Source organism: Plectropomus leopardus, chromosome 11, assembly GCF_008729295.1.
Source record: "Plectropomus leopardus isolate mb chromosome 11, YSFRI_Pleo_2.0, whole genome shotgun sequence".
Classification (NCBI taxonomy): Eukaryota; Metazoa; Chordata; class Actinopteri; order Perciformes; family Serranidae; genus Plectropomus; species Plectropomus leopardus.
Window position 1 is genome coordinate 18144587 of NC_056473.1, and position 27960 is coordinate 18172546.

At 39.7% G+C, this 27960-nt stretch overlaps 2 protein-coding genes across 2 annotated transcripts in view; both read left to right on the forward strand.

Annotated features, from left to right (window-relative positions):
- The window catches only part of spire2 (spire-type actin nucleation factor 2), a 31433-nt gene extending 27986 nt beyond the window's left edge, over window positions 1-3447 (forward strand). Inside the window, exon 15 of the mRNA XM_042496169.1 lies at window positions 1994-3447. Coding sequence (XP_042352103.1) covers window positions 1994-2399 — 406 coding nt within the window. The 3' untranslated portion in view covers window positions 2400-3447. The remainder of the gene's footprint in view (window positions 1-1993) is intronic.
- Window positions 3448-6661: 3214 nt separating this feature from the next.
- sntb2 (syntrophin, beta 2) overlaps window positions 6662-27960 on the forward strand; it is a 33244-nt gene continuing 11945 nt past the window's right edge. The window contains exons 1-2 of the mRNA XM_042495810.1: window positions 6662-7600; window positions 26538-26757. Of these exons, the coding sequence (XP_042351744.1) occupies window positions 6910-7600; window positions 26538-26757 (911 nt within the window). The 5' untranslated portion in view covers window positions 6662-6909. The remainder of the gene's footprint in view (window positions 7601-26537; window positions 26758-27960) is intronic.

Genomic DNA, 27960 nt, shown 5'->3' on the forward strand with positions numbered 1-27960 from the left:
TACTGTGGCTAAACATTAGAATAATCCGCTTGCTGTGTTGATATTTTAATACGGTATGGTGTAATGAAAGGGCCCATTAGCAGGGGCTCCATCCCAATATTACGTGACTATTTACTGATGCTGTGGAGGCTCTTTATTTACCTCTACCCATGTGTGGGCGGTACAACTGATTTTCCCTTTTGGTGAGCTATTTCCAAAGTTCACTTAAGGTAAAGGGCCATTTGGATAGACTCCGAGCTTGTGACACAGACACTCTGACCCAGTTTCTCCACAGTCCTTTGAGCCAATCACAATGCCCGTTCAATCCAAGGACGAATGCAGAGCTCGGGTTAAGAACACAGGTTAAATCTATTTAAGTCTGCCCCTCCATCAAGCCACTGATTGCCAACCTTTTCCGACCTAAGCAGAAACTGCCTCTGTGCTTACCTCAACCAATCGCAGTTTGCCTTCTCAATCCAATCACCACCCCCATCCCTTTGTTATATAATCAGTGCAGTGCCTTGAAGCAGCCATTATGTAATAATTACCCAGCTGTCGTTAATATCCTCACTCCTTGTGCCCGTGTGAAGACAGTCATGGTAGTGAGAATAAGAGAGGGAAGTAAAGAGGGATGGAGCGACAGTGAGTTGGAGAGACAGTGTGCAGGCATCGTGCCGATCGGCTGTCTAACACCTGACATCACGACCCGGCCGGGCAGCTTTAAGGACAGAAATAGTAGGTTTTGTAACAGCAAATGTTTGGCGTTATTTTAATCAGAAAAGATGTTCTTAATCTTTTCATTAGTGGCTGTGACGGTTTCACCCCAAGGCAGCGTGTCTGTCTTTTTTTGTGTTGCTCAATTCATCATGTTGTGTTTCTATTATAGGAGCTTAGAAAGGCAAACAAGATAAAGTCTGGCTTCATTTTTCCAGCTGCTCAGCTGATTTACTGTATGTGTCGGGTTACAGTATGTGCCTGTTTATCTTTTGAAAGGTCAATATTAATCTGTTTGTATTCCATTTAAAATGCTACCACAACGAATATATTACATTATGTGTGATGTGACACATCACAGTGTCCTAATTAACCCCGTAAACAAGAGAACGATTATAACAAGTGTAAAGAAAAATATTATTTAAAGCGGGAATACTCAACGTGTTTTGCTGGAGGGCCAGTTTTGTAAATGACAGGAGGCCAGGGGCAAGTTGCAGCAGCCCCATACATGTTTTTAGGATTTTAGGACATTTATTGGATATTAGGTCATATCTACGATTTCAGGACATTAGGGGCTTAGCTAGGACCACTGTTGGGGGTGCGGGTGATCCTCCACCGCCACTTTTTTTTAAAATTCTGTTTTATGCACTCGGGCACTTCATATATACTAAAAGTACAAAAATAGTTCCCAATGGAAATCACAATATTTTCATTGGGATTTTAAAAAGTGTGGGGGGGGGGGGGCAGTAAATTGAGTATCAATGATTTAGGTTAATGCCCAAAACTCACACTGATGATAAGCATAATCTGAGGGCCCTTTTCTCAGGAAAATTACACACATTTACATATCTGCCAAAATTCTCAATTCTCAATTCCTCAATTTAAATTGTTTAATGGTTACCCAGTACTCTACATTTTGTGTTCATTTTTATTTTGGAACCAAGTTTCAGTTCCCAACCTCACTGCACCATTTTAATAGTAAAACAAAAAAACTCTTTTCTTTAATTTTTGGGTAATTTTCTTGTGCTTTTTACTAATTTTGTGCTAATTTTTGGTTCATTTCTTCCTTCATTGCTCATTGCCTTCTTCCCATGTTTTTGAAAAAAATCAAGCCAATTTGCTCAGGTTTCAAAGGGCTAAATTTCATATAAACTGCTTTCACAGGCTTAACACACAAGCCAATTGCTCGCAAAACCACGATTTTAAAGCAGACTAGTCCAGCTTATCTGATGTGTTTATCACTGAAGTATGTATTCATGTTCAATACAAAACCTTTATTTTCCTCCCTGTCCTCCTGCAGGTCCCTGCGCACCTTATCCCGCCACTCAGTGGAGGAGGAGTTCCCCCACCTGTACGCTCACGGCTGCACGCTGCGTGACATCTGCGCTGAATGCACCAAATTCGTTGCCGATGTAATTTCCTCGAGCCGCCGGAGTCTGGACATCCTCAACAACACTCCCAAGAGGGAGCCCAAAGCTGCTGCTGCCCCTCAGAGACCTCCGCTGCAACGCCAATCACACCTCGAGACTTTCCCGCAACCACACCCTCCCCAGCCTCACCCTCAGTGTCACCCCTCACCTTACCTGCAGTCACAGCGTCACTCACAGCTCCCTCCCCAGTCCCATCATCAACAGCAGCGGCTTCATGCGTCATCGCCGTCTCTTTCGCCGCAGTTCCACAACAAGACGATCAACATGAACCAGTGACTGACTTTTTAATCTCTTTCTGCATCACACACACACTCCTTAATGAGTTGAGCTCCTGCACTACACGATACACACACACAAACACACATATGCACAGAAAAAGGGGTTCTGGTGGTTACATGTAAATCACTCATGACTTAAGTAGCCATTGCAATGGTTCAAATAAATAGAAATGAGAATCCATAATCCAGCGAGGGTCCTTAAAATCTTAAAATATTGCTGGTTGGAGCATTAAATGCGTTATTTAATGGTTATGCTATGATACATACACCTAAAAACCTGGTTCTGGAGCTGTGTAGAACCCTTTTTAGTAAGAATTTAGCGACTTAAAACCACCACCACCTCACCCATCATCCACTTCCCAACTACATTATCCTCCATATCGCACCATCTCACTCAGCAGATGTGCACGCACATCCCCGCTCGTCACTTTATAAGGTTTGTAAGCAGTTCTGTCTGTATCTGCCTCATCCGCAGCACCATGACTTCACTCCCTGATGCTCACGGCTGCTGAGAGGAGAGGGCAGAGGAAGAAAGCACTGGTGGATGTGGGAGCATACACTGTGAGAGAGAAGGTGGAGGTGGTGTCGGGTGGTGGTAGTTTGAGGAGGACAACAGCTGTGGAGCATAGAGTCAACATTTAACCCTAACATTTTAGCTCTCTGTGGTTGCCTTGTTTTTGTCTTGAATGTAACTTAGAGACTCAGAGACAGAATTGTAAAATGATAGCTTGTACACAGCATATTGACATTTATTTTTAATCATCCAAAAAAGGGATTTGTAATGAGCGGCTGCTGCATAACGAGGCCTCTTTAGCATTTTGCTTGTAAAGTCCCAAAATATAGCTGGATAAAGTACGATAGCAGCGACACTGTGAATGTATCGGAGTGAAGCTGCAGACTGCACTTTTAACTGACGCAGCATGACGGTGCTGATGTGAAGCGAGCAGATGAAACTCCCGCCTCTCTCACTCCCCATGGACGCTTGCAATCTGCTCTGGTTTTGTAAACACTAAGTAAACCTCAACTGCAATAAAATCTAATGACAAACACGACCAGCGCTGGGTCTGAGTTTTACTGTTTGCATGCTGCGTTTGGCTGCTCTGTGCGGCCACATAATGGTCACAGAGCAGCACTTCATAAATGAATAGAAACATAATGTTGTGCATTTCCTTATTCTCTCTTGGAATAAACATCTCATTGGTGCATATCCAATATGCAAAAGTAGGTAAAACCATCTTAATTAAAGCAGTCACACAGGAGGCCAGGGGCCAGTCTCTGCAGCCCCATGTGTGTTTCAAGGAATTTGGGACGTTTCTAGGATTTTAGGACATTAGGGGCTAATCTATGACCTCTGTCGGGGCACTTTTTTGATAAACAAGCTCTATTTTGATGCCGTTTTATGCACTCTGGCACCTTATGTATACAAAAACGATTCCCAGTTTAAATCACTTTATTTTTTAGTGTGAATAGGAAATCTGTATCCCCCCCTATTTTGTGTTTTTTTTTCTCTGTAGCTACATCCATTATATGTACAGTCTGTGTATGATACTCCTTCTGTGCTCCCCACAGTGGGGCCCCTGCCCCAAAAAATCTTTACACAGCACTTCATCTCTTTATGTACGTAGAAAGAGCTTTTCCAGCATGCAGGTTTCAGCAGCTGAGCTCTTTTCATTGAAAATTAATGGATTGAATTGATCACTTGGTAAAATGCTCTCAGATGTGACTCTGCTGGTGGTTAAGAACTGAGGCACATGAAGGGAAAACCCATGTTGTGACTCCACTGGGGGACTGAACTGTGATGTGCAAGAGTGTATTTCTGTATCACAGATTGGTGTTACCTTCATAAATGACTCAGTAACAAAAAGTTTATTTTACTTCTGTCCAGAATCGAAGCTAAGCTAATTGACACCTGGTGAATTTGTGATCCTCATTTAGGCCAGTGATACTCAATTTATGGCTCCTCAACCATTTTCTAATTCACAATTAAAATAAAGTGATTCACACTGGGAATTGTGTTTGTATTTTTAATGCATAAAACAGCATCAAAATAGAGCTTGTTTATCAGCAGTGCCAGTTTAGGACCCCACCCCCAACATTCGACAAAGGTCCTAGTTAAGCCCCTAATGTCCTAAAATCCTAGAAATATCTTAAAATCCTTTAAAAAATGAGAGAATAAAAAAAGAAGTATGGCACTGTTGCGATGGGCCCCTGGCCTCCTGTCATTTTGCAAAAGTGACCCCCAAGCAAGGCAAGTTGAGTATCCCTGATTTAGGCCTACGTTAAACTACACTCAGAATGACTGAACTGAAACTGTAATAAATGCAAGAACGTGCCCATCAACGTATAATCGTTCAGAGCTGTGTTTTATCGTCTGTCCATCTGTAATTAAAGAAATTACTTCATCACATCACAGAAAATCAATATTTAAAATAACTTATGTTATTGTTTTCTCGCGCAAAGTATAGTCTGTGAGCTCAAGAGAAGAATCTTAACATCACATCATTAATATTTCGTAAACCAAACAAAAGCCTGTGTTCTTGTTACATTTTATTTTGTGATCAAAGGAAAACAAAACCTTTGAAGAAATAGCACACGCGCGTTTCCTTGCATTGGTGTCATTTTTAGTTTTTTCACTCTGATATCAGAAGGTCAGAGATAACACACTTGTCACTATCCCTCAAATTCTCTTATGGAAATGTTTCATCATCTCAACATCACAGCCTTTGCTTTCCTGTGATTGTTAAATAGTTCCTCTGTGACATAATTAATTGGTTTTAACAGCTAATGAATGAAAAGAAAACTGCTTTCTGATGTGGTGGCAGGATAGACAGCAGATACTATATACTTACAATAGAGTATGTCAACAAAACAAACTGCCAAATCATGATTGTTTATATAGTTATTAACAGTTCCATCTTGCTTTATTGACTTTTGCTTTTGTGAATTTTATTAAAACCTCCAGAATATGTCCATGGTGAGCTGCAGTATCCCTTAATAGAGCTAACACAGAGAGTGAAGTTAAGAAGGCTTTGTCCCAGTCTGTGGATCTATAATGCGTCTATAGACGCCCCGCCTCTGTGATCATGAATAAATAATCTACAGGTCTACATGTCTATTGGCTGTCTCTGTCTGTCATCCGGCTCTGAGTTCACTCATCAGACAGACAGGCTGCGTGAAGACAGCATGAATGCAATAGAACCAAACCGGAAGTTAAGTGAATTATACTTTAGAAATAAAAGCGTAAAATATAACAAACGTATCATTGTATGTTAACTTTTTAATGCTTTAAATGCGTATTTTACGGCCCACCTGTGATTAATGCTTCAGTCTTTCACAATTTCTTTGATGTTCTGAAGTCCAACATAGCTGTATCTTGCCCTTACCTCAGTACGCATTTCAGAGGTGGACATACCAGTAAAAAGGCTCATATTATTGGCAACATTGGTGGGGACAAAATGTGAAGCAGGGGGCTTAGGGGTCCTCCACCAGAAAATGTAAAGCATTAAACACTTAATATCCTGCACCATTGTGCCTTCTTGCATCAATTTATTGTGTAAATTGCTTTGATAGTGTCACAATAGAAGTCCTCTGCTACTTTAATCATTTTATGGAGGACAAATGGCCATGCTCTAATAACTGAGGGGGGCATTTACCCTGCATACACTCTGAAATATAGCCTATGCCTATCTAGGCCATGTATGCATATCAGAATCAGAATCAGAATCCGTTTATTGCAAGTACATTTACATATACAAGGAATTTGACTTGGTGTTTTGGTGCAAAACAATTAACATAAAGAAAGAAAAAAAATACAGAATTTAAATTGTATAAGAGATAAAAATTAGAAGCATTTTAAAAATATAAAAATGAAAAAACAGAATATAAAGAACACAAAATGTATGTACAGAAGGTGCTATGGAGAAAGTAGAAATGTGCAGAAGTTGTGTTTACAGTGCAAATATCTACAGTCTAAATAAACAAGTCAACTAACAGTACTCATGTAAAGAAATCCAGTCCAGTCCAAAAAACGTATTTAGCCTAACATTAATGTGATCTGATGTAATATATGATAAATTTGTAAATCTTGTTTGCTTGTTTTGGACACGGTGTTTACAGTTGTTTCAACCGTGGTCGTTTTACTCCATAAAATGAGGTCAAAACAAATTTCTTGCGCGTGTTTATTTTATTTTGAAAGGTTTAAAGGGATATTCTGCTGTTTTATTCTCGTTAACTTTCCAGTGGAAGTCGGGCGGCTTTAGAGCTTGAACTCAACAACAAGCCCTCTCAGGCTGGCCCATCACAGCCAGTTGTTCTTTTCTCTTTCCTCTCCCTCTTTTTTTGGGAGTCCTTCTGTTTTTTCTCTCCCTCTGCCTGCAGTGTGAGTGGGTGTGTCGATGCGGGCCAGTGTAGCCTAGTCGCTGCTTGTGCGCACTCTGAAAAAGAGGAAAAAGTTGATGATGAGTTTAGTGTGAAAGCGGCCCGCCTCGGAGCAGGCTAACCGTGCAGGAATGGCAGTTTGGACCAGAGCGGATAAAAACGGTCAACTGGACCTCCTGCTCCGCGACCGTTGGATCCGAGTGGCCGCCGAGCTCACCCGAGAAACTCTGACTTTAACGGCCGAGGCGGAGGTAACCGGACAGGGGGGAAATCATTGGGACTACCACAACTCTCCGGCGGGCCTGCGGAATGGCATGTCGAACGGAAACGACCCGGGAGCGAGTCCGGGGAACCCCGGCCGCGGTCCGTCCTCGGGTCAGGACCAGAACCATGGGGGAAGAGGGGGCAGCCGGGGTCAATATGACGCCAGCTACGGTCTAAACAGCCCCGGGAAGTACCCGAATAACGGCACAAACTCTGACTTTGGAAGCCCCGGATCCAGCTACGGGAGTCCCGGGTCCAGCTTCGGGTCAAGGCAAGGCGACATGCCGGTCAGTCTGGACGGCTCCTCGGAGGCGGTGCGGAAAGTCCGGGTTGTCAAACAGGAGTCTGGCGGGCTGGGGATCAGTATTAAGGGGGGGCGCGAGAACCGGATGCCCATCCTCATCTCAAAAATCTTCCCGGGGCTCGCCGCCGATCAGAGCCGGGCTCTCCGGGTGGGCGACGCGATCCTGTCGGTGAACGGGAACGACCTCCGGGAGGCAACACACGACCTGGCGGTCCAGGCGCTTAAGAAGGCGGGGAAAGAAGTAACGTTGGAGGGTAAGTTGGCCAACGCAAGAGCGAGGAGTTGCAAAGGCCGAGATAAGACTCCTGTGGTCTGCTGCACACCTCTGTGTGTAATGCAGGGCTCCTCTGAAAAGGCGCTGACGTTCATCTGCTGAAAAAAAGGCCTTAATTGGCATTAAAATGTCTAAATCCATTTTTCAAAAGTCTTAAAAACAGACATCGGCAGTGGTGGAGAGTAAAGAAGTACATTTACTTAAGTAGCCTACTGTACTTATGTACAGTTATTGAGTATCTGTAGCCTAGTCTACTTTATTTGACTATTTGCCTGTTTTTTGGAAACTTATCTCTTTGACTCGACTCCATTTCTAAAAACAAATATAAACTTTTAATTTTACTACCTTTTAAAACAGGGGGCTCTTTGTACTCAGTACATTTGCTGTGGGGTCAGCAGATTGTTTTTTCCTTTTCAACAATTTTTGGTTTTGAATTAATGCAATTCTTAGTAAGATTTTCTATCTGGCTGAGCTGCTGTTGAACAGTTATGAGACGTGTAACTGGGATTTTAAGGTTGTTTGTTTATTGATTGTTATTTTATTTATTATTTTTTAGAATAATACCTAAATTAGTAATTTCCTATATGTCATTTTGTTGGCCTGGAACAGCTCAGTCAGTGTTTGTGAATGTGAGCTTAGAGCTCTAAAAGTCAAAAATCGGAGAAATAAGTCTCAAATCTGTGATGTCACTGCAGGGTACGAAGTGTGGAGCTGCTCCAGAGACAATGAATGGGAGCATGATTTTGTTTTCTTTACTATACCCAAATGAGTTTTATGCCATTGTAGTGATCTCAGTTGAAACAGAACATGTACCCTTAGTACCTGTATACACTCCCCTTAGTGCTCTCAGTATCATCTATAACATCTTTCACCATCCATTGTTCATGGAGCAGCTTTTTACTCTATGACATAACAGATTTGAGCTTGAGCAGTCTAGTTTTTGGATTTGGGAGAGAGTTGTTCATTTTAATGCCTCCGCGATGGCGATAGTCGAGACTGGAGGTGTTATATTATTGGGTTGTCCATCCATATGTTCATCTGGCCCGTTCTTGTGAACGTGGTATTTATAGAAAGCCTTGGATTCAATGATGAGCTGATTAGATTTTGGTGGTCATAAGTCAAACATCAAGGTTACTGTAACCTCATTTGTCTGATTCTTATGAACACGATATCTCAAGAACATCAAGAGAGAATTTTGTCAAATTTGGTACAAACATTTGATTGAACTCAGGGATGAACTGATTAGATGCTGGTGGTCAAAGGTCAAGCTTACAGTGACCTTGCATCCATCTAATTTTTGTGAAAGCAATATCTGAAGATGGCTTTAAGGGAATTTATCTCAAATCCAGCACAAACATCCACTTGGACTCAAAAATGAACTGGTTAGAATTTGGTGGTTGAAGGTAAAAGGTCAAGGTCACAGTGGTGGGGTGTGTGTGTGAAGTGTTTCCGTGTTTTCACAGACATGGATGTTAACTGTAAGTGCAACTTGACTGGCGATTGGAGGAATAAATTTCGGACATTCTTAGACCAAAGGAATGAAATGTATACATTTTAAAATTGGCTGAAATTCTCCTTTAATATTAGCAGCCAGTCAACAAACATGTCATTGAGTTGTTGCTACAAATGTGATTTACATGAAACAATCATTTTTCTTGGTTTGGGATGAAATTTTTTTGGCAGGGGTGTCCAAACATTTTTGAATGGGGCCCAGATTGGATAATGTAAAAACACCTGGAGGGCCAGCAGCTTCTCGCATCATGTGGGATATTAAAAAAACAACAACATACAAATGAGAAAAACGCAACTCTTTTATCTTTCAGTGCAAAAGTAAGTCCGTCCCTCTGCGGCTGCTGAAAGTGGTGACCCTCGCTGTCGACTTCATGCTGTCTTTTTTGTCTGGTCCTTGTTTGTTTGCTTGCTAATCGTCTGTTTATGGAAACACATTAGTTCCCTCTGCGATAGTTCCTATTCGGTGCGTATCATAAATCTGTATGATAGTGCAGCATCATTTGGTGAACAAAAAAAAAAATGCAAAGTGAACTTGCTTTACTAGCCAACGTTGGTTGGTGGGCCATACAAAGTATATTTTAAACAACAAACCAGGGGCTGTTTAAAATTGATCTGGTCAGACTTTGGACATGCTTGTTTTATGGGAAACGGTTTCAGTTGAGTATGTAATGCAGTTAGGTAATATGGGACAAAACTAAGTTAAAATGGTAAGTGAAATGAAAAGTGAAACCAATGTGTTTTTAGGTTACCCAATACCATAAAACCAAGACACTCTGTAATATATCCACAGGTAACATCAATGATTTAATGAATCAGTGACTGACCTAATAAATAGATTTAATCATTCATAAAACAAACAATCATGACTTCCTCATTTTACCTGACCATGTCATGTGAGTGCAGTGAGGGCTCTTGATGTATTTGAAGGCTCAAAAGTTGAAATTAGTTTATTTGGCATCAAATTGTCTTTATAGAAATATAACAGAGATTTATTACAAGATCTAAAAGACATTATTCAGAGTTTTAAGGAGGTTTTAGGAGGTGTTCTTGCTAATGTAAAGTCTCTAACGTTAATTGCTTTGTCCCCAGAGCTAAAAGTGGAGAAGTACATTAAATACAAGAGTAGCTTGAGGTGTGTTCTAAGTGAATTGAAGCTCCTGTTACTCTTAACAAGATAACGCAGTGATCAGTACCACACCTTTGGCCTCTTTTTAAAATCAGAGTAATAGGATTCACAGTGTCATCAGCCTGGTGAACTTTTGATACTCCACACATGTTCAGTGGATTTTATCTTCAACCACACAAACAGCCATTTTTATAACACGTTATGATGCATCAGCAGAGAGTCTGACAAAAAAAAAAACAGTAACAGTCCATCTATGACCAGGAGGAGGAGGAGGGGGGGGGATGAGGAAGGCTTTAATATCCACAGAACAGAAACCTTTGATTAGTGTAAACAGGAAAGTAACCACAGTTGTGGTCACAGTCAAAGTTAGACGCATTGTAGTCTGTACATATGAATGTCTGTGGGTTACTAAAGATAAGAGGTCTCTTTAAACACAAGCAGATTTGTCTCTGTATGACTGACACTTTTCAGAAGAGAAAGAGGGAGAGAGAGGAAAACGTGCAAATGATTTGTGGGGAAATCAGCATGTTGCAAAACTACAAGTTAGGACGTGAGCTCTTATAAATATCATGGGACAGTATAAAGCAGAAGTATATAAAAATACAACCGTATAAACATGTCCAAAACAATAGCAGTGGAAAAAACTGAACAATATACAGAATATGAAAAAACCCCTATAAAGGATGCATTGTGGTTGTTAGTGGTTCTGATATTTGGCATTTTGCAGAAATTTTGTAATGACGTTTTATTTTAATGACCGCGGATACGATTGATTAAATAAAAAGTGCAATGAAAGTGTCAGCATGGAAGGAACTTTTACTTTGTAAAACCCCAGGGAGCTATTTTTATTCATTTCACATTCATTTAAATTTTCACTTGACAAAAAAAGTTGCGAGGAACTTGATGTTGAAGGCTTCCATTTTAATTAAACATTTGCTAAAGGCATTTAAACAAATTTTTGCGTTGGAGTTTGTTATATTCCAAATTTTGAATATTGAGAGAAAGATTTATATTTTTATTGAAAACGCATATCGGTTCCAAATTTTGGTTATCGGTCTCATTAACTACTACTAATCAGTATTGGCCCTGAAAAACCAATATTGGTAGACCCTGATTAAAAATATGAATGTATTGCATTTAGAGATTGACATCTACATATGAAAAAAAAAAAAGGGTGAAAAATGTTTCCCGAAACCCAAGATGTTGTCCTCAATGTCAAATTTGTCAACAACCCAAAGATTTTTTTAAGGTTGCCGTCAAGAAACCAGAAAAGATTCGCATTTAACAAGCTTGAATAATAGAAAAAAAAAGACGTTTTTTCTTTAAAAAAAAATTACTCAAAGTATTTACTGATAATGAGTTGATTCTGATTAATCACCACAGCTCTACAGTGCAACTAAAAAAACACAACAAATTATCAATGAACCACTTAATGACCTTAAAATGATCCAGAGCCAAAACCGAGCTAAAAAGACAGAGAATTTTGGACCTACATATCAAATGATAACTGTCACGATTTCACATAGCAGGTAGATTATTTTTAAGTTTTTTTTTCTAAAAAATACATCACATGTGCATAGTATTCACTGCAGCAGATCACAGTGTCATCAGGTCATACGAGGTCAGCTAAAGGTAAAGTGTGCATCAGTTTACCATAACACACACACAGTAACTACTGTAGACTTTCATGCCGTTTGTAGAGAAATGTGTTAGCTGGGAGGTTTTACTGGCTTCATTATGGGACTGAACAGAGCTCCATGGAGATGAGTTCACATCCTGAACTGCGCTGATATAGAACAGTTCAATCTTTAGAAAAGTGGAAAAAGAGTGAGCTGGAGGGAGAGAGGCACAGAGCCCTTGGGGTTCGGAAACTTCAGGCCAGGAACAGCTAAATGCGTTGTTTAATGGTTTGGAATGAACGCTGGGTGAATACTGACGAGCAGGAATTGTAGGAACTAATCAATGTGTGACACAGTTCCACTTAAGTCAAAACGAGACCTGTTTTGTAACTACCAAAATTAACCAAGGTAAAATGTTCTCGTGCCTTTAAGCCATCCACTGCACTGACTAAAAAGCAGAGGCTCTGCATAAAAGTGGCACCAACATTAGTTTTTCTCTGACAGAAATGATTTAAATGTTGCTTTGTCACAGACGGTTACAGCGGTTTTCGGCTGGTTGATGGAGATCTCTGATGGGCAAAAAAAGACAGCACAGTAGAAGTGTATCATTTTAAAAACTGCTGGTGGAATTTGGCTTATTGCAGCTGACATCGGTATAAAAACATTTGCAGCAGCACTCAGGCTCAGACAGGATGTGCAGCCTCGTGCCACAGCCCCAGTCCAGACGTGGGCCTCTGTTTGGAAGAATGTGTCAGCTGCCTGTCACTGTTTGTCAGTTTGACACGAGTTGAGCTGCGTTGTTTGTGGACCGGCTCCCTCTCCCAGTCCCCCCTCTGTCTCCGCTTGGCTCCCGCAGCTCTGAGAACGAAACGGCAGTCAGACAGAACGAGGCTCGAGTTTCCAGACCGCTGTGCCGTGTACACAATACATAAACCCCCAGATATTCCCACAATTAGCTTAGGTGCCCCACATTCCTGACCTCTGCTTGCATGTGTGTATTTAGGGCAAAGGTCAACACCGGTGACTCTGGCTCGGATGATTTGTGCCGCTCCACACTTGTAACACACTTTCAGTGATTTTTTTATTGCTGGTGCTGCATGATGGAAGACAAGAGTAGAGATGCAAGTAAGAGAAGGGAGTGGATGCTGAGGGGTAGAGTCTTGTTTTTTAACAAGGCTGTTACCAGACCTTTAATTATGAGGCGTGCTGCCTCAGTAGGTTGTTAATCTAATTTTAGCTCAAATCTAAATACACAGCTATAAATATCAAGCATTAAAACTTTCATTTTTAACATCTTACTGTTCTCAGTCATGTCTTGTTTGCTCAGTTAAAGCTTCATGGCACAAAGGTCAGTTCTAGGAAGACAAGTTATCTTATTCAGGATGATTCAATCGTATTTGTATTTATTTAGGGTAGCTAATCTTGTCAAACACAATTTGCACTAGATTGTTAAACTGAAGATGTTCAGTCTAACAATCCAACACAGCAGGCAGTAAGGCTGACACTGGCATATGAGACGTCTGAAAAGAGGAAACTAGATGTCAGCACTCAGGTTTTTAAAGCAGCATCTTTAATATTTTGTGTTAACAGTGGATGAAATGACTGTAATGTGTCAGTTGTCGCTCATAGTGATGAAATCGCAGAGAATGAATACAAACTCTGCTGTTACCTTCAGCTCTACAGAGTGTTTTAGTGTCTTTCAGCTCATTGTTTTGGTTTTCTGCTCAACAAACTGCTCAAATCTGGCTTGTTTCCAGCAATCTCAGGCAGCTGTTCAGTAAAAAAGCAAAAACAACACTGTTTTTGGTCTTTTTTATTTTTCATGATTGATTAACTCCTAAAATAAAATGAAAAGATTAGAATGTTTGGAGAACCTTGACTTTTATCTTTCTATTATCTCGATTTCTTTATCTTGAAGTTTCTTTACTCTTCACTGCTTTCAAGGTCAAAGCGTGTTTTGCAGAGGCCCAGTCATGATTCCAGAAATCCAAGTTTGTCACCAGCTATTTTCTCTGGCTTACACGATGTTTTGTTTCTATTTTTTGGAGTGTATTGCTTGTGCCTTTTTCAGCGTTGGTTTAACAAGCAAGTTAAACAGCAAGGGGAGTAAGAGGGATCTCTTCTCCCAGTGTTGTTTTAGAGATCTTAGTTAAGACTGTCACCAAGTAATGATTATTTTAATTATCAGTTCATCAACTGATTATTTGCACAATTAATTGTTCATTCATTTAGTCTATAAAATATCCCCAAAAAGTGAAAAATGCTCACCACAATTTCCAGAGCCCAAAGTGACGTCTCCATATTGTTTCTTTTGGAGTCCAAAACCCAAAGACTCTTAATTTACAATCATACTTGACAAAGAAAAGCAGTAAATTCTCACATTTCTAAGGCCGGAACCAGCAAGTGTTTGACATTTTTTGCTAAAAAAAAAAAAAAACGACACAATTAAGCGATTATGAGAAAATTTAATTAATTTTCTCTGGACTAATTAATTTATCGTATAATTGTTGCAGCTGTACTGTCAGTAAGACCAAGCTCTAATAATATTTGTTTAAATGAAGTGAAAAAATCTGCCGGTAAGTTATGATAACATGTTTTAACATGAACTTGTTTCTCATTTTACTTCAAAGATCATCTCTTGTTAAGATGACAGATGTTTATTTTTCATATTGATGCCTTTTGTTAGAATTACGGTTTGTGAAATGAATGTGAAATGAATGAATAAGTTCTTAAATGGACTGGTTTGGGCTCATTAACACTTGACATACATATATCCCAGACATGACACGCCACTGGTTAATCCCCCTCCCCTCACCAGCTGACTGATAGACATAATATCCCATATGTCCAAACGATTAGTTGAAGCTCGCTGCAGCCGCCCCTTGTGTCTTATTGGGTTAGCCTGCTGGTCAGAAGGACTCGCAGGACGAGCCCTTTGTGCAAGTAATTGGAGGAATAAAAACAGCACATACCAGACACAGAGGCTATTGATGAAACGGGGACAGCCCTGACAAGGAACAGTACTTTTCTTTTGTTTAGAGGCCAAAACTAGCAGAGGGTCCGCTCACTTTGTCGTCGGCTGTCCTCATGAGGCGAGATCTGCCACGGAGCATGAGTCTGCACAGCCTGAAATAGGCCACATCAGTTTGTCAGCTCTGTCTCAGTATGAGCTGCACTGCCTTTGATATCCATCTGCAGATGTGTCTCTGGTATCCAGCTGTACAGAGAGCTTGAAATGACCCTCTGGAATGTGACAGAATCTGACTTTTGAATGAGACACGTGTTTGCTTTAGTTTGGCCGATAACTAAACAATTAGAGTTTAAATATTAGTACTAAATACATCCATGTGAGTAAAAGAGCAATACATTACATGTAAGCCTAGATGTTATTGCTCCTCGTGAAAGTCATTTTAAAGTTGTCTGAGGATGACAACAAAAAAAGCCCCCCGTTTCTTTTCAAATTTGCATGATTTAAATGACTTCGAACAATAATTTGCTTAAAACACGTCTTAATATAAGAGTCAGTTCACCTAATTTTCATGAAAACTTGTGATATCAAAAGTGATATCTGTCCCTGTAGATTTTATATGGCTATAGCTGCATGCATCAATACCATATATTGTTTTTGTCCTGAGGTTTTCAGATATCTGTGAGTTTTCAGAGATTGTATGGTGCACAAACTGTAGAAAGATGTGAAAGGAAAGCTTAAAATGACCAATTGTCACTTGAACAGAGTTCAGTCACTCACCCTGAATTTGTGAGGAAAACATATTTCTCACATGCCTTCACAATGACCGGAGACTTCAAAAAAGGCTATCGTTCTTTTTGAATTAAAGTAATCAGACTCCACATTTAGCAGCAGCAACACTAAGCTGTAACAAAACTTAGGTTTGCAAACTCGTGCAGTATAACCTAAGTCTCATTCATCCAGTCACATGGCCAGTACTTCACACATGCACTTTCACCAAAACATTGATTTAAAACACGTCAGTACAAACATTGCATCCATCTGAACTCTGAGCTTAGATGCACGCCTACAGTTTTTTAATGTCAAATGCAAATGCTTGTGGAGCGCTGAGCGTATGACTGGATAAATGAGACTTAGAGCATACTGCGCGATTTGTGTGACACTTTGTAAACAAATGTTTTAATTTGGTTTTGGTGTTGTTAAATGTGGACTCTGATTACTTTAACTGGTGAAGAATGATCGCCTTTTTGGATTCTCTATTCAATGTTGAGACATGAGAGAAAAAAAAAAAGAGTTTTCACAAATTCAACCCAACAAACGGTGATTCACTCATATACAGCTGATCATTTTGTGGGTGAAGTATACTCTCAAGAGCTATCAAAGAGACCGTTTCTTTAATTCAAAGTAACTTCACTGAAAACCACCCACAGTGAGGTCAGAGAAATATCCAGAGAAACCAGTGCTTTGTTTCTGTAAAGAATAGATGCTGTTTGACATTTTTATTTATTTGATTCCATTAATCTTATTTATGTTGGGGTTGGTGGGTGAAGTAGATCTAAAGTCTGGCATGAGCAAACTGGAAACGGGACCAGTAAAGGCATTTGTCGCTGTGGAGAAACGTCTCCCACAGAGCGGATTTTATGTGGGGTGTTTGCATCGTGAATCTTAATGCTCAAACCATTTGAAAAGAGTGAATTGTAGCATAAGAACAATATTTAATGCTTGTTATGATCTGTCTATGCGAGAGTCATGTATTTGGACACTCAACAAGACAAGAACCTTATGACTACCTTAATGAGTGATACAGAGCAAGTCATTGTAGTATTTAGTGATATTAGTAATTAGTAATTAGTGATAAGACCCTTTTCTGTTATGAAAATGTGAAAATGAAAGTGTATATTTTTCAGAATTTGACAATAGCATGACAAAAGTGTGACTTGGGTGAGTGTAAATTTAAACTTTTATTTTGAATTTTCTAATTTTTTGATTAATTAGTAGTCAAAATAACCATTAATTGCAACCCTAATTTACAGCCATAATTTATAAAAAAAAAAAGAGAGAGAAAAAATAGCTTCATTGTTTCAAGCTGCCCCGTCCTGACTATTGTCAGAGCTCCTCCTGTTTCTCACTCACATCACTCCTCTTTGACTTTGTGCCGAACGTCTGATAACATCATCCCCAGCATCCTGTCACGTAGGAGGGTGAGTCCTTTTATTTGTGTAATTGAGTCTATCGACTCTCCTGGTTTATCAAACTCCACCGCAGCAGAGAGCATCCAGCTTCTCTTCCCTGCCAGGACCTAAAACCAGCATCAATCTGTGCCCCCGCTGCCAACATGATGGGCAGACATTTGTAATCTTTAGCAGTCACTACAGCCGAGAATGATGAATGTGATTATTTTTGTCCATAATCTGCTTTATCCTTTGTAGAAAGTTGGCACACATTTTCAAACACACTTCCAGGCCATACACTGACTATGCTGGCGTTTGGAAAACTCATTTATGTAATCTCATAAATGTGATAGTGTGGTGTTGCAGATAAACACACTCATGTGTTTACACTTCAACAGCATGATTTCCCAAAGGTTTTTTCTCTGATTCAGGTTAGAGGGCAACAAAGAGGAGGGGGCAGGTGTGACTGAGTGTTTGAGGGATCAAGGGAATACTTTCTCTTGTTGTGATGATCTGTGTGTGAGAGACAGTTTGTCCACGACTGTGTGCGATTGTACTGCCACAAAGCCTTGTGTTTGTAGGAAATGATATTTGCACAGGGTACGGCAGGTCATCTTTTCATTTATGCCTTAAAATAGTTACCAGGGACTAATTTTAGAGACCCAGATCAAAGGTCGTGTCCTGATTTTTATCTGAATTAATTCATATTGAGAATTTCTCAAAATTAAAGTTCAGTTTTGTTTTTTTTTTTTAAAAAAGCTGAATAGTTTTGCTTAAAAAAAGTAGACTGAATTCAATGTTGTACAGTAGTTATGGGCAATGTAGATACAATCTTTCACATTCATATTGTGATTGCCGTGTACAGTGTATTCTAATACAGTAGATTACTGGCCTTTCTTTGTTAGTCAGTCGAGATACAGACAGTAAATATGGAGAGAGAGAGAGAGCAGCATATGCCTGAACCCAACTGCTGCAATTAAATGGTACATCTAAACCACCGTAGGTCACCAGGATGTCCCTGATATTGTGAATTTTATGGAAAATAAATTGAAGAACCATTCATAGGGAAAATAACCTAATGGAATGTCTGTTTTTGGCTAATCCAGTGTATTAAATACCCAGCAAATCAAGTGACTTCATCACATTGATGTAAAAACCCTGTAAATCCAACATTACCATAAAGCTGTCTTCGCTCACTGGCATGCAACGTGGGCTGTGACAGCTGAACCAACCAGCAATATTAAAGACTTAGCTGCTGTGGAAGCCCGTTTCTGCCAGTGTGATTAAAAAAGCAAAGATAGATCTCAAAAATAATGACTTCTTATGTCAAAATAATATGTATTCTTAAAATGACTGAAAATCTCAAAATAATAAATATCTCGGAAAAATGACTTAGTATATAGAAATAATGACTTCATATTTCTTAGGTTGCAATTTTTCTTACTGCTCAAGTGTGTAATTTTCAATAGCATGCTGGCATCCAGAAAGCAAAAGAGGCGTGACACAACAGTGTCGGCCTCTAGTGTGACGTATAACATATGCATCGGCAGAACTTTATAAACAATATCAATAACATAACATGTCAATAACAATCATTTACTGTCAGTGTTATATGGCGGCTGATCTCATCCTCTGCTCAGAGGGTAAGGAGCTCCTGAATTGTCATTGGTTTTCCAGTTTGCTGACATTTTCATTTGCTTTTTTTCTTTGAGTTAACTGCTGCTTTTTAAATCTCTCTCAGTGGGTCGCACTCATGTTGTGAGAACATCACACTGGTCCATTGTCCTATCCTGCCAACTGTCCCTTATTTCACAGACACTGTTTCCTTGCTGTTGCTACCTCTGCTGTCAGCTTAAAGGCTTAAAACTTTGTTGCTTTGTACCTTTTATATAGAAAGCCGAGGCGGCATAACGGCGTGATATTCCTGCTTTAAACAGGGAGTATAAACGGGGCTAAAGTGACCTGCTGCCGGCAAGTTCATAATGCTATTGCGAATAGGTATAACATATACTAGTGGAAGGACCCCATCGGGACAACTATCTGTCTCATAGCCACACAAACACACACACACATATTTTAACACATTGTTCTCATTAGGTTTCTGGCAGAAACAGAGGGGGGAGAAGAGGGGGTGAGAGAAAGAAGGAGCAGACAAGATTAAGAAGGAAAAGACGGAGCTATGGAAAGAGAGAGAGGGATGAAGAACAGGAGAGAGCGGGACAGTAAAAGATAAATGAGACGGGGGGACAGAAGAGGAGAATGGAGGGAGGAGGGTGAGAGAGGAATGAGAGTGAGGAGAGAGGTGCAGGCCAAACCACAGGGGAATTTCTGGGCAGTTTGGGGGGAAAATACAGAGGCTGGGGTCTGACTGCTTTACTTGCTGCTCTGTAAGCTATTATTTCGTTATTTTGGCCATACCATAAGATGATTACTCCTGTGTGTGTGTGTGTGTGTGTGTGTGTGCGAGTGTGTGGTGAGAAAGAAGAGTCGAAGGCGGTTTGAAGGCGGGCAGTTTTACGGATAGCTTTTCGCCACAACTAACGCCACAACCAAATATGTGTCGAGTCAAACTCTTCTGACTTTCGCTCTCCTCCTCTTGTACATTTTTCTTCTGCCCGTCCTCTTCCATGTTCGTCTGTCCCTCTGTTACTGCAGGCGGAGAGGTATGAAGGGAGACAGATGAGCTGGCCTCATGGGATGTTTGTTGGCATCTCCAGGGAATGTCCCATACACACATTATTGCAGATGCATACACAGGCAGAAATGTGTGAGCACACACACACACACACACACACACACACGATGAACTTGTAGTCCTCTGTGTACAGGCCTAATTAGAAGCAGAAGTGGAGCTGAGTGAAAGGACTGACAGAGCTAATGAGTTCATTTAAAAGCACAGAAGGAGAGACAGAGAGACAAACAGACATGCAGTGCAAGAAGACAGCACGAAATCTGTCTGAAACGATGGAAAGGGAAAAAAGCATTTTTTTTCGAGACAGACTGTAAAGAGCAAGAGGTATTAGTTCTGGCAAGAAAAACTGGAAAAATATGTAACACGGAAAAGCCCCAATGACACAGTAAACATCCTTTGATGATCTTTTGGTATTTCAAATTTTCCCCCTTTTTGTTTCCTGGGGCTGCATAAGGCTGGGCGCTATGGCAAAAAAATGGCTTTTCGAGCTTTGGGTTGAATTATGATTTGAATTGAAAATTAAATTTTATGTGCATGACAGTTAAGCAACAATGATACAATGTCTGCACAACCTAAAGACCTTTTTCCATTTTGCAATTGGAAAAAAGTGTCAAATATTTCAACTATGCAAAGTAAAGACATCAACCGACATCAGCAGAAAAGTGTGCACACTAACTCCTTTGCTCTTTTTGTGTTTGTTGATATCAGCCTGATATTTGCTTGCAGCTGTTTAGCTAGCGTTGGCTACCCAGCAGCTAGAGACTATAGGATGCTGCAGGAACGCGTCCTAAAACCCATAAATGAGTTGCTGTCTTAGCGCTCTCAGGTCCCTCATATCAAAGTCAATGGATTTTTTGAAATGGTTTTTGGTTAGATGCCTGAAATAAGGTCTGTGGTTAACAAAAGTTTAAGGGACTTTAGGGTTTTGTTCCATGACACAAAATACATCAGTAAAGAACCCTCTTTTGATATTTAAACTTTTACGAGTCTACCTAACGTCATCACGCCTAGCTGCGTCGTATACGCCATTACGACCTTCTTGTGATGGCAATGTTGAAGTTATGACTGCGGTGTAGTTTCTTTAAATCCTTACGTTAGCTTTTACCTCTAATTGATGCCCTTCATACATCATAAAGTGATGTTCATTAAGATTATCTTGCGGTACAAAACGTGTAAGTATCATACATTTTATTTGTCATCCTGTGGAAAAATCCTATAGGCCTTTTGTTGAGGATACCAGGGCAATGTTTGAAATCTGGGGTCACCCACAAACAAACATCATCTCTGCACCACTCTGTACTCGCAAAACTGATCATATTCCCGTCAGCTTTGGCTGTACTTTATATATAGTGCTAATTAGAAAAAAATAACATGCGTACATGCTAAATACAAGGGTAAACATTGTATACCTTCAGTACATCAGCAAGTTAGCATTGTCATTGTTAGCATGCTAGCAAGCTAACATTAAAAAGTGCAGCCTCAGAGCTAATAGCATGGCTGTAGACTCTTAGTCTTCTTGGAAAATAATTACAAAATGAATTGTTAAGTATTGGTCACAGAAAGCCGACTGGATATTTTTTTTAATTCTTCGGTCCTTTATTTTGTCATTTTAACAAAACTTTTTTTTTTCTAATTTAAATGCTGTGTAACCATATTGTTATATAAAGTGGTCCACACCAAAGGACTTAATACAGTATGATGCACGGGTCACCATATTGCAGACATATTGTTGACTAAAGTAACAAAAAGTTCTGAATATATCAAGTAGAAACAGCATAATGGGTAAACCCACAGTGTTTGTAGCATCAGTCACATCCCGTGACGATGGGTTTGATTTCTGAGGCTACATCAAAGACTGTGACTGCTCGCAGCCTTTTCATTTAGACTGAACAAAAAAATGAATAAGAGCAGATGTACAGTGGTCGACACTGCCAACAAATTACACAACAGAGAGCGTTCGCAAGCTTCACTGCAGCAAAGTGTTTTCTCAACCAAGATTCAAGAAATGTCTGTGAAGTTATCTGACAATAAAATCTGAACCCAACTGTTCACATTAAACTCATACAAACAGAAAAGTTGAGAAAATGACTCGTCATGATATTTAACAGAATTTCAGGTTACTCCACTCCGTCATCTGTTCTTATCTCATGTATCTACTTGTCGGATCTCTGTTGAGTGTGTCAAGTCTAGTGCTACCAGTGTGACAGAATTTTAATATTTATCAAATTAATTCCTCTGAAAACGATGCATCATAATGAACTCTCCCAAACTTCCAACAGGGAGCAGGCTCATCTGCTTTTAGTGACCCAAAATAGTTTCATAGCTGTGTCAGACAATACAATGATGCAATGTGTAATCTTCACTAGATGTTGGTTGTTAGCAGAATTGCATAATCACTCCCACTCCACTTCTCCATTCCTGGCACGTTTTGGATAAGTTTGTCAAAAAAAATCTGATCAGCATTACTTTAAAGATGGTTATATATTGTTACTACCAGCTTTTCTAAATATCGACTGGAGGTCATAGTTTGCCAGCCAACGTGCTTTTTAAAGTGAAGTTTGTCGGTGCTTACTCATAGTGATGATAAGCCTGTGCTTTCATGTTCCGTTTAACAGAGAATAACCATTATTGTGAAACTCTCTGCCAGTGCTGGGAAATGAATTGTTTCCATATCCTCTTTTGCTTTTGCACTGATGAAAAGGCTCAATTTGTAAAACATCAGCACCTGCACATAGAGCTTTAAGTCTGACTGTATGTTTCTGGAATCAGTCTTGTTAAAGTTCAAATTGCCAAAAATCAATTGGCATTGTCGTTACACAGGAAGCTGCAGAGAGTGTAGGTGATACTGCGTGCATGTGTTTTATTTAATGGATATAATGCTCACTTCCCAGCCATGATTTTCAAAACAGTGTGAGCATTTTTGATTTTTATGTACAGAAATAGTGTGTGGCTCCAGTCTGTTGCAAAGATTACAGTGATAGTATCATTCACAGCTTTTTTATTAACAGTATTATAACTACTTTTGCTAATAACTGTAGAGCTGCTAACAGATGAGTTTAACGCTGATAACCACTGTATAGTGATACTCAGTGAGCTGTTCTTTTAGTATTTGAAGATATAAACAAGCACGACCACAGAGGGCCCTCGGTCTGCGGACGGAAAATATCTCGGCCGAACATCTTTGCAGCGTATCTCATTATTAGGCTGAAAGTAGGGCTTTGCAGCAGAGACATCTTCTTCCATATGACCCTCAGACATAAACATGGGCATTCAGGAATGCTCTCACAATCACTCACTTACTCCAAACCACTTACGTTTGCAGAAATGGTCCCAGACCTTGTTGGTATGGGCGGTGTGGTTATGAGGGCCGGTGAAATGCGGCTTCAAGTTTTTGGCTTGTTGCCTCAGCATTACTACCAGCCCCGCCCTTCACTCTGAGTCATACATCGGGTAATGTACACACCAGCGTGCAGGGACTCATGTATTGTGCAGCTCGCTCTGCTTCTATGCCTTCAGTCATAAACTCTTCAGATCTCTTGCCTATTTTAGAGTGATAAACAAGCACATCGCTGTACTCTTTATCTTATCTTTCTGTAGTGCTCATGTACACACATACTCACACACGCCTGCACAAACTTAATAGCTCAGTCTAAGTTCAAGAATGACCTCACCTCTTGAGAGTCTTGTCTCAGGTTTCATACAGAGCTGAACAACTCACTGGTCCAACACACACACACATACCCAGACACACAGTCTCTGTAGCTTATTTCTCATATTCACATTCACACTTAATGTGCACACATGCAGACTATGGACATGCATTGGAGAAAACACAGAGAAAGGTAAAATGTGCACGGCGGGATAAAAGTGAGGGCACGTGATTGTGTCTCGGTGGGAGGTGTACAGGGCTGCGGGACCAAATTTGGAAAGGGAATCCATCACATCGGCGCAAAAGGCCATTGTTTTACAAACAGCCAACCTGCCAAGCTCACAGCTGTGCGGCCAAGTGAACTCTTATTTTTCTAAGATAATTTCACACAGGGGACCTATAAGTCCTTTTAAGACATGCTGGAAGATAGCAGGATGTATATACATGCCAAGATCTTGGCGGGAATATGATCAGTGTACTCTCCATTTGAGTAACTTAGCGTATGAATAATTCGGTCTGATTAAACTTTAGATTGGACAAACACAGGACGCAATCTATTTTCCATTCCACTTGAATTTTTCAAGCTGATTGTTGACAGAATCAAACCACAGCTCTCTCCAGCTATGTTTAAAAAGTTCATCCTAACTGGGCCCCAAAGTGTTTTTAAAAGCAGATTAAATGCTGACTTCTTTCAGAAAACTTCCCAGAGTGTTTCCTTATGGTCTGGTTTATGGCTGGCCGCACCATATATCCTGAATGACGGGGTGTTATTGGGTGGAATCCCACAGATGGTCAAACTATCAACACACCATTTCCTCGAGACCTGCAGATATTCTACAGCTGTCCCTGCCAAACTAAAGCAAACTGACGTGTTTATTTTATTATGATAAGAAGTCGAGTGAAATATTTTTGCTTAATTTCAGAGGGATTGTTGTATGTAGGAAAGGTCAAAGAGAATTATGTTTGGCCCTTGTTCCTCTATGTGAAGACATAGCAGGGGATAGATTATTGGACGTTTGATGTTATATGTTATGGATAGATTGGAGCTGTGATTCAGGGATTCAGCTAGTGTTTGTCAGAGACCTGCTGCATGCAGGGCCCGCGCATGCTTTTTTGCCACTCAAGGCAAGAAACAATGATGCCGCTCCTCTGTTTGCAATGACATAAATGGTCAGTGCTCAAAGTGTCAGCAATATCAAAGTATGCATGACGCTTCACGCAGGCATTTTGAGAGTCCATTTAAAAATGATGCATCAAATAGATCTTCTTCTTAACGATATAAAACAAGGAAAGCAACAAAACTACGTATCTGGTAATCTGGAAAGAGAGAATGTTTGGTGTTTTTTTCTTAATGATTTAATCAATTCGCAAAATAGTTGTGAATTAAATTTCTTCCCACTGATTAATCTACTACTTTTTTTAGGGTTATTGGTATTAGCAACACTGATTCTTCCAGAAATATTTCACCACAGAAGAAGGGTTTTTTATATAGCCAGAATTTGTATTTTAAAGCTGCAATATTCAATTTTTTTCTACTAACAGAACAAATGATGTGTAATGCAAAGGAGTGACTCACAGTGTATAACCTACATAGAAAACAAACATGTTTTGTTTATAATCCCAGACAAACAAACAAGTAAACGTATTGAATGATACATTTCTGAGAGTAATCCTCTCTTTTTTTATTTGGTTACATGCATCTAAGAAAATACACCAGTTGGTTACAGCGCATTGTGCAACTTTACAGATGGAACCCACAGAGCATTTATTCTTCTGTGTTTTTACAGTCCTTGTTTTGGTTCATCTACAAAAAAGATGAAAAAGATATTTGGATTATAGGCTTAAGAACTGTGAAGATAAAACCACCTCACGCAAAGATCAGAAAACGGATAACGTTAGCAGTTAGCTGGTAGACGTTGTGGAGCATTTAGGAGAATGTGAAGACCAAAACAGACCAAAAAAACATGAGAATAATCAGCTTCTCACTAACTCATTAGTCATATAGACAGTTTCAAATCTGACAACGTTAACACTCTACGTGGGTCCAAGTGTGTTTCCTGTCGCAGTAGTTTCCTTGGTAGCTGACAGGAAATAAATAAATTAATAATCTGTTGCTGTAGCAAAAGACAAGCAATGAAACGGTCTAAACGCTCAATAAGGTGATATTGTAAGACAAACCATGGAGGATTTTTCCCAAAAATAATCTATAGGCTCATGCAAAAGTAAGAAATCCCAGTCATCACTGGGAACCCAGCAGAAGTGTATTTTCTGACTTTACTCTGACTTTATTTTCTTCTTATTTTGCTGTGTTTGGGACATTACCGGGCACAGCGCCCAAGTCTGTGTCTTTTGAATATGCTTGCCCCTCGTCTTGGAATACTTTAAAGAATGACCTGAAACTGTCGGAGCTGATGACTATCTGGGAATTTAAGTCAATTTTTAAGAATCGACAAAAAAAAGCACTCCTGGTCAATGTGACTGCTGCTCCAATTATCACAAAAAATAGTTTTAGACCATTGTACATGTTAATGTTTATGCTTTCTTATTTTTTGGGTGTGATATCTGTATTTGTCTGGTTTATTGTTGTAATGATGTTTATGCTGCCCTCTTGATCAGGTGATTCTAAATCTCAACAATTCTTTTACCAAGTTAAATATGAGTTACATATAAGCGGGTAGCAATCAGGTAGAAGCAGCATGCATACAAGATGAAGCTACAGAAATCACACAAAATACAAATATAGTGAGGTGAAAGGGCAAGTGGACCAAGCTTGTTTCACCATGAGAGTGAATCTGGGGGTTGGCTTTAGTTTTCACTTGAGCTGGCGAGTATGTTTACAAACTGCAACTGACAATTCCTGCATAGCAAACCTTTAATTTTCTATTTTCAACTTGTTGCACTGCACCCAAGTGGCAAAAAATAAGAATAGCTGCTTACAGTTTGAAGCTACCAACATCAAATGTAGTATTCAGTACAGGTCAAAGTGTCTTTAATTTCACTACTTTACAAAAATAATTAAAAAAAGCTTTGGTATTAAATACCCCTGAGATTCTACTCTTTGTATGGTTAAATAGTCTCGAAAGTTGTGGAAACTGAGTGGCTGAGTGCCACTAAATCATGCTACCTGGTATCAGCCTTGTATTTGAAGTGATGTATATCCTCTTCTTTGTTGCTCCACAGTGAAGTACATCCGCGAGGTTTCTCCGCTCTTCAAGAAGCCGTCCCTGGTGGCTGACCTACCGTGGGACGGCGTCCGCCCGCAGTCACCCAGCTACAGTGGCAGCGAGGACTCCGGGTCGCCCAAACACAGCAGCTCCTCCTCCTCCAAAGACAGAAAGGTCATAAGCCTGAAGATGTGCTTCATCAGCAGGAACCTCACCATGCCAGATCTGGAGAACAGGTATGATGTGAAACCCCTCGATGTTTGTGCGTTTGTAGGAGAGAACTAGCTGAGTATGTAGGAGTTTAGGTGTAGCTGGGCGTGTGCGTGTGTTTTTCCACTGGGTGTGTGTTTTTTTCCTATGTTGATCTTCTGTTCATTAGATAGGAATGTTTGTTGTGTAAGAGATAATGATCCGAACTGAAAGACATGAGCACATTGTGATAGAAAGACATTAACTTTGAATTTCATCTTTGCAAATATTTCCGAAACAGGTTGGTCTCAATAAATTAACTAGTTACTGCCTAGTAGCAGTATGTCAAACCAAATATGTTGTTCATCTGTCATCTGTAACTTAAGTTTGGTTTCATTTTTAATATGCTGCCACTGTTTTGTTTATATGTTTAATTTTTTGGGGGGGGTTTGATGTACACATCATGCAGATTGAACACAGATTATTTGACTTTGGGTTCTTTGTTTCTGAACATCCATGGTTACAGTTAAAACAGGGAATGCTCGTAGCTAATGCAGCATGACTTTTCATGACACAAATTTGCCAATACATAAATAGATATAGGGTAGAGGCTGAAGTGATGATGCTCATGGTCATTATTAGATGTAATATTTAACACAAAGCATTATGCAAGCACTGATGGCAATATCTACTAATTCAATAAAAAAAGAAAAACAATAGCAGTGTTTAAATTCATAAAAATGATTTTTTTTTTAAAAAAAATATTGCTCCTTTTTTTTTGACAGGAAATTAGCTCAACGGAGCATGAACAGTAGTAATTAGGGGTGTGCCATATCATAATGTTCTCTATAATACAGGTATGATTGTTGATATGATTAAAAAATAAATAAATCTCATCGATACGATGGCAATATTCCAACTTCCAATTGTATGTTCTTGAAAATGATACTAATATATTCTATTTTCCAGTATTGTGTCATATCATCAAGAATATATTTATCACAAAAATACTCTGAAACATTCTGATATCATTTCAGGGCCATACTGTCCACTCCTCGTATTGATACTCAATTTACAATCCACAGGCCAAATCTGGCCCATAATAGGGAGCTAGGTGGTCCGCCGACAATTTTCCAATCCACACTGATTCATACTGGATGTTTTTTTTTTTTTTGATAAGGTGCCAGAGTACATAACAAACAAACATCGAAAGAGACCTTTTTTTATTTTTTATAAAAAAGTGTCAGAGG